At 53.0% G+C, this 14193-nt stretch overlaps 6 protein-coding genes across 6 annotated transcripts; 3 read left to right on the forward strand and 3 right to left on the reverse strand.

Moving 5' to 3' along the window:
- Window positions 1–365: 365 nt before the first annotated feature.
- On the reverse strand, window positions 366–1993 carry IAQ61_005941 (uncharacterized protein; the record flags this gene model as incomplete). The annotated part of the gene is made up of 3 exons (XM_003836004.2): window positions 366–1381; window positions 1435–1690; window positions 1766–1993. 3 exons carry the CDS (start codon window positions 1991–1993, stop codon window positions 366–368), a joined length of 1500 nt encoding a protein of 499 aa, XP_003836052.2.
- A 1833-nt stretch (window positions 1994–3826) lies between these two features.
- Window positions 3827–4806, reverse strand: IAQ61_005942 (uncharacterized protein). The gene is made up of 4 exons (XM_066096993.1): window positions 4650–4806; window positions 4395–4574; window positions 4251–4281; window positions 3827–4188 (listed from the first exon to the last, which is right to left on the reverse strand). The coding sequence occupies exons 1-4, from the start codon at window positions 4779–4781 to the stop codon at window positions 3842–3844; spliced, it is 690 nt and encodes a 229-aa protein (XP_065952985.1). The 5' UTR covers window positions 4782–4806; the 3' UTR covers window positions 3827–3841.
- Window positions 4807–5277: 471 nt separating this feature from the next.
- Window positions 5278–9077, reverse strand: IAQ61_005943 (uncharacterized protein). Its single transcript, XM_003836002.2, has 3 exons — window positions 7821–9077; window positions 6539–7765; window positions 5278–6488 (listed from the first exon to the last, which is right to left on the reverse strand). The coding sequence occupies exons 1-3, from the start codon at window positions 8424–8426 to the stop codon at window positions 5391–5393; spliced, it is 2931 nt and encodes a 976-aa protein (XP_003836050.1). The 5' UTR covers window positions 8427–9077; the 3' UTR covers window positions 5278–5390.
- A 138-nt stretch (window positions 9078–9215) lies between these two features.
- Window positions 9216–10637, forward strand: IAQ61_005944 (uncharacterized protein; the record flags this gene model as incomplete). Its single annotated transcript, XM_066096994.1, has 4 exons — window positions 9216–9459; window positions 9510–9807; window positions 9856–10557; window positions 10622–10637. The coding sequence occupies 4 exons, from the start codon at window positions 9216–9218 to the stop codon at window positions 10635–10637; spliced, it is 1260 nt and encodes a 419-aa protein (XP_065952986.1).
- A 749-nt stretch (window positions 10638–11386) lies between these two features.
- Window positions 11387–12549, forward strand: IAQ61_005945 (uncharacterized protein; the record flags this gene model as incomplete). The annotated part of the gene is made up of 3 exons (XM_003836000.2): window positions 11387–12037; window positions 12099–12425; window positions 12478–12549. The coding sequence occupies 3 exons, from the start codon at window positions 11387–11389 to the stop codon at window positions 12547–12549; spliced, it is 1050 nt and encodes a 349-aa protein (XP_003836048.2).
- Window positions 12550–13182: 633 nt separating this feature from the next.
- On the forward strand, window positions 13183–14094 carry IAQ61_005946 (uncharacterized protein; the record flags this gene model as incomplete). Its single annotated transcript, XM_066096995.1, has 2 exons — window positions 13183–13431; window positions 13714–14094. 2 exons carry the CDS (start codon window positions 13183–13185, stop codon window positions 14092–14094), a joined length of 630 nt encoding a protein of 209 aa, XP_065952987.1.
- Between the last annotated feature and the right edge of the window lie 99 nt (window positions 14095–14193).

A 14193-nucleotide genomic window follows, 5' to 3' on the forward strand; every position in this document is an offset into this window, starting at 1 on the left:
GAGAAGAGAACGACAGTGGGAGAAACACGTGGGGTTGGTTGATAGCTCGCTTGGTTCGCATGTGTTCTGCCCGGCAGTTACAGCCGTTAGCGAAACGTCATAGCTTGTGGGTAACCACTTGGAGATGTTCCACATCACTAACACCATTGAGGCCTATATACCATGATTTTCCCAGTATGAACATGGTGCTAAAGGAAAGTGATTGCATTTCTAGCCTATTCCATTTACATGTACCATGAACGCCTGTGTTGCTTTTCGCAATCCTCTATCCATATCATACGATGTCTGGCTGCGGGGTAGACTGACCCATCCAGGTGGAGAAGTCAAGACGCGCAGTATCGCCAACTAACCAAAACTGGGCCCATCTACAAACCATTGTCTTGACAAGAGAACGGTCCGCCGAAGGATGCCATCCTATACCCATTGATAATGGACTGCACGGTAGCATACGTGCCTGCCGTTAAAAACAGCAAGCCAATCAAGCAGAGCACGATGTTGAATCCAAACCCAAAGTATCCACGGAACCCGCGCGTCTTGTAGAAATCAGGGCCGTAGGTCTCTCGGCGCATGCGATAGTACGCGACGCCCCAAAAGATGAAGCCGAAGAACGAATCAAACAGCGAGCTCATAAGCGAAAGCAAGTCCGAAAAGAAGGGAATGACTTCCGCAATGATGAAAGCGAATATCCACAGGATTGCGAGAATTCCAGCCCAGCCTAGCCATCCGACAACAGTGTGAGAGGATACGTGCTCGGTGCCGGCGAAGACACGGAAGAAGACGAACCGTGCGGAAACGGAGGCGTAAAGGACACCCAGGAAGACTATGGTGGGAACCATGAACGTAAACGCAACCTTCTTGTAGACTTCGTTCTCAAGACTGCCAAAAGCTGGCGAAGTCATGTATTGGTTTCCAGTGTAGCCGTACACAACACCACCAACCAGGCTGAATACGATAATCTCGCATATGGTGACGGTCCAGAGCGCCTTGGGGAAGTCCTTGGGGTTCTTCATTTCAGCAATGAAGCTAGGCAGCGTAATCTGTCCAATGAAAGTATAGCTAATGTTCATGAACGCACTCATACCAGTCACAAAAGTGACAGTAGCCTCTGGAAATGCAGTTACGAGAGGCTCGCCCAAGCTAGGATAGCCAGCAGGCTTGCGCTCGATTCCAGAAAAAATGGCTGCAAGGACGACCGAGACGAACGTGAAGAGTGCGGAGAACGTTGCGAGCTGGGCAAGCGTGGAGAATGTACGAGGTAATGAAGCAGCGAAAGAAATCAGGGCTGTGATGGCAGAGAAGACAATGGTACAAGCCCCATGTCCAGTGATGGTGTTCCACCACTTGGCTCCTACAAGACAGTGCAGTCCCATAATGAAGGTGTCTAGTTTCCCTAATCAGATTGCATGTTCAATCGACATGGGAGACAAGACTTACTGTTCAGAATGAACATGACGGCAGTAAAGTAGAACGCCCACGACTTGTTCCAGAAGATCATCTGGCCCAAATCGCACACATCGCGGATCTCAGGATGGCGCAGGCAGAATTCCCAGGTTATCAAGGAAGTGTAGAGGACAAGTCCTGCAATGGCAACGGTCAAGAGTAGACCTGGGACAAGGCCAAGGACCGAGTATGACCATGGGAAGGACATGATGGCCAAACAAATGTACTCGGCAAACAACAGAGCGGCAGTCTTGAACCAAATCAGTCTCGATGGCCGCGATCATGTGAATTTTCACGCCTTGTGCGCATGGGGCAAGGAACATACTCTAGGCCAACTACATGTGCGGTACTTGATGTCATTCCCTGCTTCCATCTCAATCTGCTTTTCAATCGAGAAGCTCACATCGCTGCTGTCGCGGCTGCCAGGCTGGCCTTGGAGGCCTGCCTCGGCATCATAGCTCTTCTCGATACCCGTGGCCTTGCGATAGTCGCTGGACTGGCTGTGAGAGTCGGCCAAAGCAGCCTCCTTCTCGCCAACTAGACCTAGCGCCATTTGACGTTACGGATGCACCGAACGTTCGGTGTGTAAGAGATACGACTGCGTGAAGTCGGTTCCGGTAGCATTAACCACTTGAATGTGCTATGGCCTGGGTGGTGTTTTTGTCAAGTGGAAACAGTCGGGGGTGCTGACCAGACTGCGAGATGGGAGGATGGGGAACAAAGCTTGAGAATGAGTGGGCGATTGGGGGCTGTTAAGTATGACTGGCTCAGTCTGGGGAGGGGGGCAATAATAAAACTGATGGGATGGAGTGTAGGTGAGAAGTAGTTGGTTGCAAGGCTTGCTGCAAAAGGAAGTAGTGTGTGTGTGTGTGTGTGTGTGTGTGTGGACTTGTGGGCTTGGCGGGGATGACGGTCGGGAGCCCTTGGAGGTTCGGTGAGGCCGGGTCAAAGGTGAGGGAGAGAGAGCAAGCAGCGGCTCGTCTTTCACCGGCGCCTTCTGCCTTTTGTGCGCTATGACGGCCACTTTTTTCCTGCTCTTCGTCGCATTGTTCCCTTCCGCGGACAGCTAGACCAACATCAAATCATGTAATGTAGAGTCTTTTGCATGTGCACTGAATACTGCATGGCTGACGTGCCCGTCCCAGGCTCGGTCTCAGTGGCGTTTGTGCCGCCCTGGTGGACAGGCTGTTGGTTAGGGTGACGTTATCCTTGTGGACTCGACTTTTCCGGTAGGCTCAACGGGCCCCCCGCTTGGATAGCTAACGAGATTTTGTCCTTGGTGCTCCCGTCCAGGCGACTTTCTTCCATGCAAGACCCATGGGCTAGGCTGGACGCTGGACTCTGGAACGCGACATACTACGCTGGCGGACATTCAGACCCTACCATGGAGAACTTGGAAAAAGTACCTAGCTATCGACCGGATCTAGACGAGAGAAAAAAGACTCTTGCATCCCCCCCCCAAAAAAAAGAGAGCCTACCGTACTCTAGGGTCCATCTCAGATCTTCTCCTCTGCAGATCACCCAAATCTCCCAGTCTCACCACCAAATACCTACCAGCGACCGTTGCGCCAGCAGCCATGACGTTTGGTTGCCCACCAGCTTCCCAATAAGCATCAGCCAAGGCCGGGTGGAGTGGGGTCAAGCCCGTATCAAGCAGCAAGAAGCTCATCCTTTGCCCTTTAGCGAAGCCTTGGATCTTGGAAAGCTAACGCCAGTTCTGCCGCAAAAACCGCCGTCAAGCCTCTGTCCATGCTTCTTGTATCATCTTGCCTTTCGCCCACTCGCTTGTTCGCACTGTCTTAGGGACATCATGCTCCACTGGAATTCTCCTTGGCCGACTGATGGGTACGTTGCGGCCTTTTTTTTTGCGCGCGCGGAAGAATGGGATAAAGTAAAGTGGTGATACCTATCAGTGAGAGGATGTTCGGGCCCTTGCAGCTCATCATCATTCACATTCATATTGTATGGGGACAGTGGATAACCACGTCAAGGTGCTTACATGATCTGAATGCAATTTGTAGGTTTGAAAACGTGCTTGTTAATCACACAGGGGCAAGATGGCCAGGTTCATCTCAATAGCTATATCTTTGTGGTTTTCCCAGCTTCACAAGATATTTTATGAGAACATGATCATCCAACAGATTACCGAGCTAAGTACATACTGCACACCATAACAGAGGGTGTTGGCAAGTCTTCACTTTTGCACAATCGTCTTCTCTGTTACACTCTCCCTCTCTGTTGATTCATCAACGAAACCTCACATCTTCACCATGATACTTTTCACTACGAATAAAATACCCCTACCCAACCCCTCCCCAATTTAACACAAACAACTACCATTTTAACCCACCTCCTCCTCACCATCGAATCCCCCTCCCCAGTAAAACAAACAACAACCATCCTACCTCCTCACCATCGGATCCTCCAACCCCACAATCCCCACAAACCCCTCCAACCCCTTGATCCTCCCAATCCACCTCCCCACCGCCGGATACGGCTCGAGACTAATATCCCCCATCGGCGCCAACGCCACATACACAAACACACTCACATCTGCAATCGTCGGCCTACCCAGCACCAACCAGTCCTCCCCCTCCAAATGCTGCTGTAAGATGGCGAGCGACTTGTTCCCGCGCACCGCGCCTTCTTGGAGGAACGTTTGAATCTGCTCGGCCGTCCATGACGCGTTTGTCCCGAGACCGTTGTACGGGCCGTTGTAGGAGAGAATGGCACGGTTGGTGAAGACGCCTTGTTGGGTTCAGTGGCTGGATTGGTTTACAAATGTATGGTGAGGATGATGAACCACATACCGAATTGAATCCAACTGTTTGCAAAAGCAAGCTATTACCATTCATCCACCCAGCACATTAGCCCTCCATTCACCCTATTCTTTGGCCCCAACTCACCCGCGAAAAATACATAAAAAAATACCAAAAAAAAAGAATTCAACTCACCCACTGCACAATCCCCGCCTGCTCCCCCACATCCCCCGACCAAAACCTAGACCCCGCTTTCCCCGCCAACCACACCAACACCGCACTCGAATCCCCGAGCGTCACCTCGCCATCTACCAGAACCGGGACTTCGCCTCTTGGGTTGATCTTCAGGAACCACTCGGTATGCTGTTCATCGTTCTATATTTCACACCATCAGTTCCCACTACGCTTTCCTTGATATTTTCGTCTCCATGCAAACTATAATACATGTACTCGCAAATCACTGCTCACCTCCAAATCCACATCCACAATCCTAACATCAAGTTTCAAAAGTGCAATCAGGAGGCGCGCTTTGTAGCTATTACCGGATTCCGGGGCGGAGTAGAGGGTCGGGATCGGAGACATTTCTTTCTGGCTGGTTCGTGGGCTCCTGGGTATGCTAGATTGATGAATGACACAACGGTGATGAGGAGAGTGAACACTCAGCTATATGTACCTGGGACTGTGACGTGAGATCTTTGTGAAAGTTGGGCATGCCAAGGGAGCGGCTTACCCGGTTCACGGGTAGTTATCTATGTACCGGTACCTACCAGTACCTACACTAGTGCTGGTGGTGGGGTAGAGAGATGGATATTTCTTACGACCTTCGGCAAAGCTTATTTATGGTTCAAGGGAACGATGCGTGGGAGAGGTTTGCTACGCCCATTTGAATATAATCTTATGATTTCGGTGCTTGTGGAGATGCTGTAGGTATTGATGGGGCTATTGAACGGGGTCGTGGTTACCGCTGAACTTGGCGTAAGACACCTGCAAGAGTACTTGGCACGATACGGTGGTCGCTGACGTCTCAGAGCACGCATTCAAAGTGGCATAATAGATGCATGAGATGTCGTGTTGGAGATGGATGGTAACAGGTTAGATTGATCTGCTCTCTATATGTCCCAGTTCCTAACAGGGACGCCGCGCTAAATATCAAATCCACTTCAGAGCAGAAACTCATGCTCATGCTCATGCTCAAATCAAGCTATCACCTCCGCTCCCCCAATTCGCCGGCTGCTGCTTTTGCTGCTTTTGTTGCGGTTGGTTCTGTGTCTGCGCCCTCAACGAAGCCATACTATTCATTCCCATCCCACTACTAGAACTTGGCATCCTATTTGCCATACCCGTACTAGGGGGCGGCGGTATACTGAACGAGCTATTTCCGGCTGATTTGAGAGGTGGAGGTGCTATACTAAAAGAAGAGTAAGGGTTGGCCTGCGTGCTGGTTTGCTGCGGCGCGGGCGCCATTGAGGTGAAGTGGGAGAGACCATTTGTCGTGTTGGCTGTGGTCGAGGAACTTCCCCAGTTATTTGACGCCATGGACGACGCGGCTTTGCTCCAATCAACACCAGAGCCATTCGAGGCAGTGTATGATGTTGTGGTGGAAGGTGAAATCATCCCATTCATGCTCATAGCGGGTCTCGACTGCTGTTGCGGCTGCACATAAGAAGAGCCTCCGATACCTGGGTTGCTAGCACTCAGTGCAGGGAAAGATGAATTGAGACTGCTGAGTGTGTTATCGGGCGTGATTGCTCCACTTTGCGCTTTTGGAGCTACAAGGTTGGTATTCGGGGGAGGTGAGACAGGTGGACTGGACCATGAGAATGTCGCAGCTGGCGACGCGTTGTCCGATCTGGTAGAGCTCAGTGGATGCGATGGTAAAACTGTGGACGTCGACTTGGATGAGTTTGCATTCGGCCAAGAGCTACCACCCAGCATGTCTATTCCTCCAGAGGAGCCTTGTGGTCCGCCTCGTACAAGCGCCTCAAAGTTATTGTCGCCGTTCTCGTTCTCAGTTTCGAACCCGTTTGCAGTCGATGGGCCACTGAAGCTCATGAACTCGTTGCGTGACGTTGCGCTTGTACTGCTTGCACCCAGCTCCTGAAGCTTTCGTGTCTGTTCATTCTCGATGCGTGCCGACGTGGACTTGATGAGAGCCATGTATGCTTGAAACTGCTGGAGGTTGAGCAACGGCCCCAAACTGAATTGCCACAGTATGGGAAGGACGTCCATCGCTAAGAAGTCGCTATCAATTTGGTTGCTAATCGCCTTGAAGACATCTAGAGCAGCCATCTAGCTTTTGTTAGTAGCTGGAACAGAGGCGGTGAGCTGAAACAACATACCATGACAGCGGGCTCTTTGGTTTTGATCCCTCGCAGTAGTGGAACAACCTTCTCCTGGATTGTATATTTATCCAGTATGGAGACATTCGAGGTTTTGGGCTTTGGCGCAGCCACCATCCCAGTTAGACCATCCCCTTGATCATCCTCCTGTTCGTTGCCACCTCCACCGCATAGGGTTTTGAACGCTTCCAAGCCTCGAATCTTGATTCCCATGCTACTTGTTTTTGCGAAAATGAAGCCTATGACGGGGAACAGTTCATTCTTGACGGTCGAAAAGTCCAGAATAGGAAGGACGACGGGCAGCGTTCGAAGGGCAGCATCGACCAGTGAATGTATTGGCGATTCGAGTGCGTAGTTGATAAGGGGCAATATGTCGTCCTTGAATTCCTTGCCGCTAGAGTTATCAGCAGCAACCTGTATATTCTCGAGTACGACCATAAGACCAGCTTCTTTCAAGCTGTCCCTTTCCGGAGGTGTTCCTTTGGCGATTATTGTTGCGGCCGTCAAGAATGTCTCCCTCAGCTTTGGTATAACCCTTTCCGTGAACGCTCGCTTGCCTGCGGGAAGCATTACAATGATTTTGAAGACGTTCTGCAGGACTAGAGTGAGCAACTCGCGATCTTTCATCTCCTCCAATAAAGCCGGCAAGATCTTTTTATCCAGCACAGACTTTGGGAATTGATTTAGTATTCGTGGCAAGCCCCGCATGAATTGTGACTTCTCATTGGGGGTCTTTGCGGGCAGTGAATCCAAGAAGCGAATGGTTGAAACCAGGATATTGTCAAAATACTGTGCTTGCTGGAATTCTCGTGCATCTATGCGTTGTGCAGGACGCCTGGTGATGAGACGATCCAATACACCGTTCATAACGTCCCTTGGTAGCGGTTGCGATGACATGAAATTGTTACTCTTATTCGGAATGGATGCAGATGAAGAGAAGGCGCGCTTGTACGATGAAGTGCTTCCATGAAACTCCATTGGACTTTTGTGAGGCGAATTGTAAAGTGCAATGATGAGCATGCCCAGACTGAACATGTCAGCGGCTGGTGTAATGTTACCGTCCATGACAAAGTCGGGAGATGTATAGTCGATGTTCAGTTGAACGTGGCGTGGCAGTCGTGCATCGTGATTGAGGACCTCGGAAAGGGAAATGGGAGTGACTGAAGTAGGTTTTGTGGAGTTTTCAGGTGGAGTTGAAAAGCCCAATCCTGAGATCTTCCAATCTGACTGTCACAATGATCAGCAGCTCGTTCGTAAAGGAGAATACTATTGCATAGCCTACCTTGGAATTGATAAAGATAGCTTCTGGAGTCAAATTGGCATGTACTAGCCCAGCACTCTCATGCAGAAACTCCAAACCTTTGGCAATCTGTAACAGTCCCTTTTGTATCTCCAATTCGTCAATCTCCAGCTCACGCCGCCGCTTCTGCCCTTCGGCATCTTCGACTACGTATCGACTGCGGCGGCCACCGACTCCACCAGCCTTCTCCTGTTCATCCTTATCCTCCAAGAGTCCAGCCAAGGATGCAGTAACAGGCTCGGTCGCAAACATGAGCCCACCGCCGCGTGTCTCTTCTACCGGCTCGACTAACTCAAGGACACTCGGGTGTCGCAGGCGCGCCAGCGAGCTGGCCTCCTTCTTCAGCCTCTCTATGACCTCCTCATGGGCGCGCTTCAGCCCCGAGGCAGCCGATCGTCCGCCGAAGCCAGCGCCTGCTGGTGGTTCCAGCGACTTCTTGTCGAAAACAAAGACGGACGCCGGCTTTCCAGTGGACTTTTTTTTGGCATCGTATATCTTCCATGGCCCCGAGTACGATGTGGGCTGAGGACTGAGAGAGTAGTTGCTCGAGATGTTCGACGTGAACGACTTCAGGGCGTTGGAGAACATGGCGGTCTGGTCACCCGGTCGGCGACTTGTTCGGCGTAAAGCGGTCGCGTCATGGACTGGGACGCGAGAATGCAGTGTGGGGGGAGGGGGTCGTACACAGATTGTCGTCGTGGAATGGGTGGGTGTTGAGTGGGTTGGTCGTGTCTAGAGTTTTTGTTCGTTCTGATGCGGCCACCTGGAACTGCGCCGAGGGGGAGGGGGGGGGGCTCAGGGCATCGTAGACATGAGCGTGCCTTCCGCAGTGGAAATCAAGGCAAAGTCCTAGATTATAAGGATTGCAGTTACTCGCCTTGAACAGTCGACACGCGGTTTTTGTTAGCAAGGGATAGGATAGGATACCTGCCTAGGTATATTGTGGTAGGCGCCCAGCAATGTTGCGACCCACACACGTGTTGCGGCGCATGATAGTCAGGCACTCAGGCACTGTTCCGAGGCGCATACGGTGACTTGCCGTGCACACGACAAATGTGACACACCCAGCTACACCGTCATCATTGAAGCGGCTGTCGAAGAAATACAATCGTGGATACCCTCAAATATCCGCTCAAGATATTATTCGGACGACAACTGCGCCCTATTTGGCGGTGAGGGCGGCCATGGTAGACCGGCGATTGGTCGCGACCAGGCCACGGCAGCGTGTCAGAGTCTAGGTCCGACAATTGCACGATTGCGGAACATTGTCAGTTTTGCAGCTAAGAATCGATAATAATATGCTCAGAATCACGCACTTTGCACCATCCTCACTTCTACATCACAACCCTTTGTGACTGATTGTGATATTCAAACACCATGTTGCAGCCACGGTCAATACGTCTGCTGTCTTCCTTGCGCCATTGCGCCTTCCGTCCGACTGCAGCACCGCTCAGCGCGTCGTTGCGATGTCGGACCCAGAGAGCATACAGCATTCACGCCGAGGCCTCTGTGGGCGAAAAGATCAAAAACATAGACCCAACCAAGCTGACGATTACGAAAACAAAGTCGCCCAAGGACTTGCTGCCTCCAGAGGATCTCGTCTTTGGCCGCAATTTCTCAGGTACCCATCTCGTGACCTGTCTGACTCCCACGCTGACAGAGTGCCCCAAGATCATATGCTGGCGCTCGAGTGGACGGCAACAGAAGGATGGCTCCCAGCGCGCATCACACCCTACCAGAACCTCAGCCTCGATCCTGCGACCTGCGTCTTCCACTATGCGTTCGAGTGCTTCGAGGGTATGAAGGCGTACAAGGACAAGAATGGCAACATCAGGCTGTTCAGGCCGGACAAGAACATGGCTCGGTTGAACAAGTCCTCGGCCCGCATTGCACTGCCAAACTTTGACCCGGATGCCATGATCCAACTCATTGGCGAGTTTGTCAAACTGGACAAGCGCTTCATCCCTGAGTGAGTGGCCTGGCTCGGCAGAGCTGTGGAGCTGGCTGATTGTGACAGTGCTCGTGGATACTCGCTCTACCTTCGTCCCACTATGATTGGGACACAGCGGACTCTCGGCGTGGGCCCTCCCGCTTCCGCTCTCCTCTACGTGATCGCCTCCCCCGTCGGCCCATACTACCCTACTGGTTTCAAGGCCATCTCGCTCGAGGCCACAGACTACGCCGTTCGCGCATGGCCTGGAGGTGTTGGAGACAAGAAGCTGGGAGCCAACTATGCGCCATGCATTCTGCCACAGATGCAGGCTGCCAGCCGTGGATTCCATCAGAACCTGTGGCTGTTTGGAGAAGAGGAATACATCACAGAGGTCGGTACAATGAACCTGTTCGCGGCGATCAAGAATAAGGAGACGGGACAGCCGGAGCTGCTCACTGCGCCTCTCGACGGCACCATCCTCGAGGGTGTTACGCGGGACTCTATCCTGAGTCTGGCACGCGAACGATTGGAGCCCAAGGGCTGGAAGGTGCTCGAGCGCAAGTTTACCATGAAGGAGGTTGCAGACGCTGCGGATGAAGGCCGCATGATGGAAGTTTTCGGAGCTGGTACTGCTGCCATTGTCAGTCCCGTACGGAAGATTAGCTGGAAGGGTCGACTGGTCGACTGTGGACTTGAAGACCACAGCGAAGCTGGCCCGATCACGCAGCAGATGAAGGACTGGCTAGAAGCTATCCAGTACGGCGACGAAGAGCAACATCCATGGAGGTAAGGCTGGGCCGCATGCAACAAACTACGAGTGCAGGACAGCGGCTAACATGTTACACCACAGTTACGAGGTCGTGTAAGGAATGTCTGCCAACGAGACGGACCGACTCCGCAGACACTCTCCTGGCCCTCAAGGCCGGCACTTGGTTGTACAAAGAGCAGTGGGGGACGTGTGGGCTACGCGTCGAGGGACACACGGGAAGAGAAGGGGGCGCGACACATGGATGGTGGTTCTGGACACCGGTGGTAATGGCTGGTTCTGAAGTAGACTGTGTCGCCATGACTGCAACGCCAGCCAGCCAGCATTGAAAGGCAGAAGGATGGCATTTTGCGTGTGCCGAAACCACGGCTGCGATAGTTTGCATAGACTCTATTTATCCACATCCATCCATCTACTATGTATGTGCCTGTTGTGATGGTTGCCACTCCGAGGCGCGTCGATCGTGGGGCAGATGCAAGGCGTGCCGGGCGTGCCTGGGTTAGTTGGGACGCATTGGGCCGTAGCTCCCAGCCACTCAGACTGTCAAGCCAAAGCAAGCGACGTGCAATTGTGTGCGTGTGTGTGTGCGTGTGTGTGTGTGTGTGTGCTGCGTTGACACGGGCCCCCCCTTCGAAGCTTTTCCTGACGGCCCCCGCCCATCGCTTGAGCTCTCGTTTCGCTCCCACCCACCTTGCTTGGACAGACCCAGCAGAGACACTTCGCCTCGCCACACCCGCTTCTCGCCATTGCACGCCCAACAGCAGCTCCGCGCAGAACATCTGCTCAATCGACGTCGCTGTCTGCCTCCCTCGTCCCGCCATCTTTCCAGTTCCATCTCGACTCGCCGCCATGTTGGTCCGCGGCAGCGCCCTCTGTCGCTTGACGGCTGATGGCTCCAAAACATCCCCACACCACTTTCCTCACCTCACCCGCCACCTTCAGAGCGCCCTGCCGATGCGCAATGCCGCCAATGGCTCGTCTACTGCCCGCAACCTGTGGCGTGCCCGCGCAATTTCTCTCAATGCCCGTCGCTCCATGGCCACGACGGCGACCGCAGTCAAGCCCACAGAAACGGTGAAGAAAGCAGTCAAGGCCAAGGCTGCGGCCAGCCCAGCGCCCAAGACGGCCACCAAGAAGGCAGGCTCTACGACCAAGGCAAAGTCTGCAGCGGCTGCGAAGAAGAAGAAGACGACGACGACGAAGACGAGAAAGGCCGCAGCTAAGAAGCCTGCGGCTAAGAAGAAGAAGAAGGTCGCAGCGAAGAAGCCTGCCGCAAAGAAGCGTGTCAAGAAGGAGCTTACCCCGGAGCAGAAGCTCAAGGTGGAGGTTGCACACCTGCGCAAGGTTGCGCTCAGGGAGCCTGTCACACCCAGCTCTTTGAGCGCATTCAACCTCTACGTGGCCCAGAACAGCCACAAGGCACAGGATCTGCCCACGGCTCAGGAGCGACTCACTGCGGTTGCAAAGTCCTTCAAAGACCTTTCTCCCGCCGAACTCGAGGTGAGTGGGGTCATGTATGAATTGCTGTCTGCGCACGCCCACTAACACGCTGCCCTCAAAGCATTACAACCATTTGGCCGCCGAGAGAACCGCTGCCAAGCGAGCCGAGTACAAGGCCTGGGTCGAGTCCCACACGCCCGATCAGATCAGGTTGGCCAACAATGCACGCCGACTACTGAGAAAGAAACTGGTCAACAAGCGGAAGTCTGGACATCCTGCTCGCACCGAGAAGCTCATCGACGAACGTGTCCCCAAGTCTCCCGCGTCTGCATACATCCACTTCGTCACAGAGAGATTTACCTCGGGCGACTTCAAGGGCATCCCCGTCACCGAAGCAGCCAAACTGGCGGCAAACGAGTGGAAGGCCTTGAGCGCGGGCGAGAAACAGGTGAGATCACTCTTTCTGCAAACGATGAGTTTGTGACTAAATATTCCCACAGAAATACATAGACAAGAGCAAGGCTGAAAGCGAGAGATATCGCTCGGCCATGGAAGCCACGGCTGCGGCCTGAGCTGGCTAAGCCGCAACATCTCGTCTCACTCCTCTCTGCCTCTACGCCACCTTGCTTTGACATTTTCTGGCGTCTGACTCGATCAGGCCGTGTGTCTCCTGTCAATTCGTGCTTCAATTTGGTGCTGGCTGGTCTGTGGGTATAGAGTAATGGTAGGCATAGGCTCCTGGACTTGGGCAATGCTTGGTCGGTGCCTCTTTTTACGTGCTCCTGATGTACCTGTATCTTATAGTGTCTAGGGACGGATCAGATTATGAATTTAGCTGTTTGTCTCTTCCTCATGATCGCGTCTAAAGAGCCATCAATTTTGTCGGGCCTGTCACGTTAGTACATCCTATCAAACACCATGATGCTCAATGTGAGCTAGCCTATCACACGGTGTTATGCGCGGCGCCTCAATTCCTTATCGCTACACCAATGCCACCGCCTCCAGCACACATGTGCAAGGTTAGTCCAGATCAAGCGATGACCCTACCCCACGGCTGATAAGCACGCATCTCATAAAAGCCAGTCTGCGCGTCATTGAACAAGAGTCGTTGTGCAAAATGACCCCCCCTGACTGAACCATACCATAGCCATTCCCACAATCGATGAAAACACACGAACCCAGACCTGTGCAAGACTTTCTCTACAATGGCTTCCAGCAGTGACTCCAGCAATGAAAGCACGCCCCTCCTGCACCCACGGCGCTCACCACATCCCCAACACGCCCAAGACGAAGAAGCACATTCAATCCTCTCCTCCACCCTCACAAAAGACGAACAACATCTCTCTGGCAGCACAATCGGTGAACGTCTTCGCTACAACGACTACACTACCATCGACTGGCTGCACGACTTGGTACGGTACTACACGCACTCTGCCCCATCTGAACTCCCCACTGTATATACAGTACAATGAAGTGCAGTCCTATCCACTGACACACCGCCCAAGGTCAAGGATTCCTACCGCTTCCGTGCCATTCAGGCCCGGCGTGGCATCCGCTTTACACTCGTCGCCCTCTTCGACGCATGTTCGGGCTGGCTTGCGGTTGTGCTGATTGGTGCGTTGACGGCGTGCGTAGCGTTTGTAGTGGATGTGGCAGTTGCGACGGTGTCGGATTGGAAGGGTGGGTATTGTATTGGACATCCGTTGCGCAATCGTGAAGCGTGTTGTGCGCATGAGGTCGAGCCTTTTGCGTGGTGGAGAAGGGGTGGGCGTATAGATGGGGTATTGGGGCGAGGTGTGGATGGTGGTGAGATGGGGCAGTGGAAGTGTAGAGGGTGGCGTGTCTGGACGGAGGATCCTAAGGCGAGTTTTGCGATTTATGTGGCTATGGCGTTGGTGTTTGGTATTGTGAGTTCGAGCGTGACTATGTTGACGAGGAGTGTAATGCCCTCTGTTGGATCGGGATCGGGGGGCTCTTCTGCGTCGATGAAGAAGTTGAACGGGCAGACCAGCCATGAGATCAACCGTGGGGGAAAGGCCATGTACATGGCCGCCGGTAAACTAACCCATCACTTTACTACAAGTTCATCCCCCATCATAGGGGAGCATCAAAGCTAACAGCCACAGGCTCCGGCATCCCCGAAATCAAGACTATCCTTTCTGGCTTTACAATCCCCTCCTTCCTCTCCCTCCCCGTCCTTCTCATCAAAGCCTTTG

Source organism: Plenodomus lingam, assembly GCF_022343315.1.
Source record: "Plenodomus lingam strain CAN1 chromosome Unknown contig_23, whole genome shotgun sequence".
NCBI lineage: Eukaryota > Fungi > Ascomycota > Dothideomycetes > Pleosporales > Leptosphaeriaceae > Plenodomus > Plenodomus lingam.

What these genes read in the sequence shown, in the direction of transcription:
- IAQ61_005942 (XM_066096993.1), bottom strand. Translation starts at nt 4,781, where the DNA reads ATGTCTCCGATCCCGACCCTCTACTCCGCCCCGGAATCCGGTAATAGC. An exon ending in AGGCGGGGATTGTGCAGTGG is followed by an intron (nt 4,282 to 4,394) that starts GTGAGTTGAATT and finishes GAATGGTAATAG; the next exon opens with CTTGCTTTTGCAAACAGTTG. An exon ending in AAACAGTTGGATTCAATTCG is followed by an intron (nt 4,189 to 4,250) that starts GTATGTGGTTCA and finishes GAACCCAACAAG; the next exon opens with GCGTCTTCACCAACCGTGCC.
- IAQ61_005943 (XM_003836002.2), bottom strand. Translation starts at nt 8,426, where the DNA reads ATGTTCTCCAACGCCCTGAAGTCGTTCACGTCGAACATCTCGAGCAAC. An exon ending in CTATCTTTATCAATTCCAAG is followed by an intron (nt 7,766 to 7,820) that starts GTAGGCTATGCA and finishes TCATTGTGACAG; the next exon opens with TCAGATTGGAAGATCTCAGG. An exon ending in CCAAAGAGCCCGCTGTCATG is followed by an intron (nt 6,489 to 6,538) that starts GTATGTTGTTTC and finishes AACAAAAGCTAG; the next exon opens with ATGGCTGCTCTAGATGTCTT.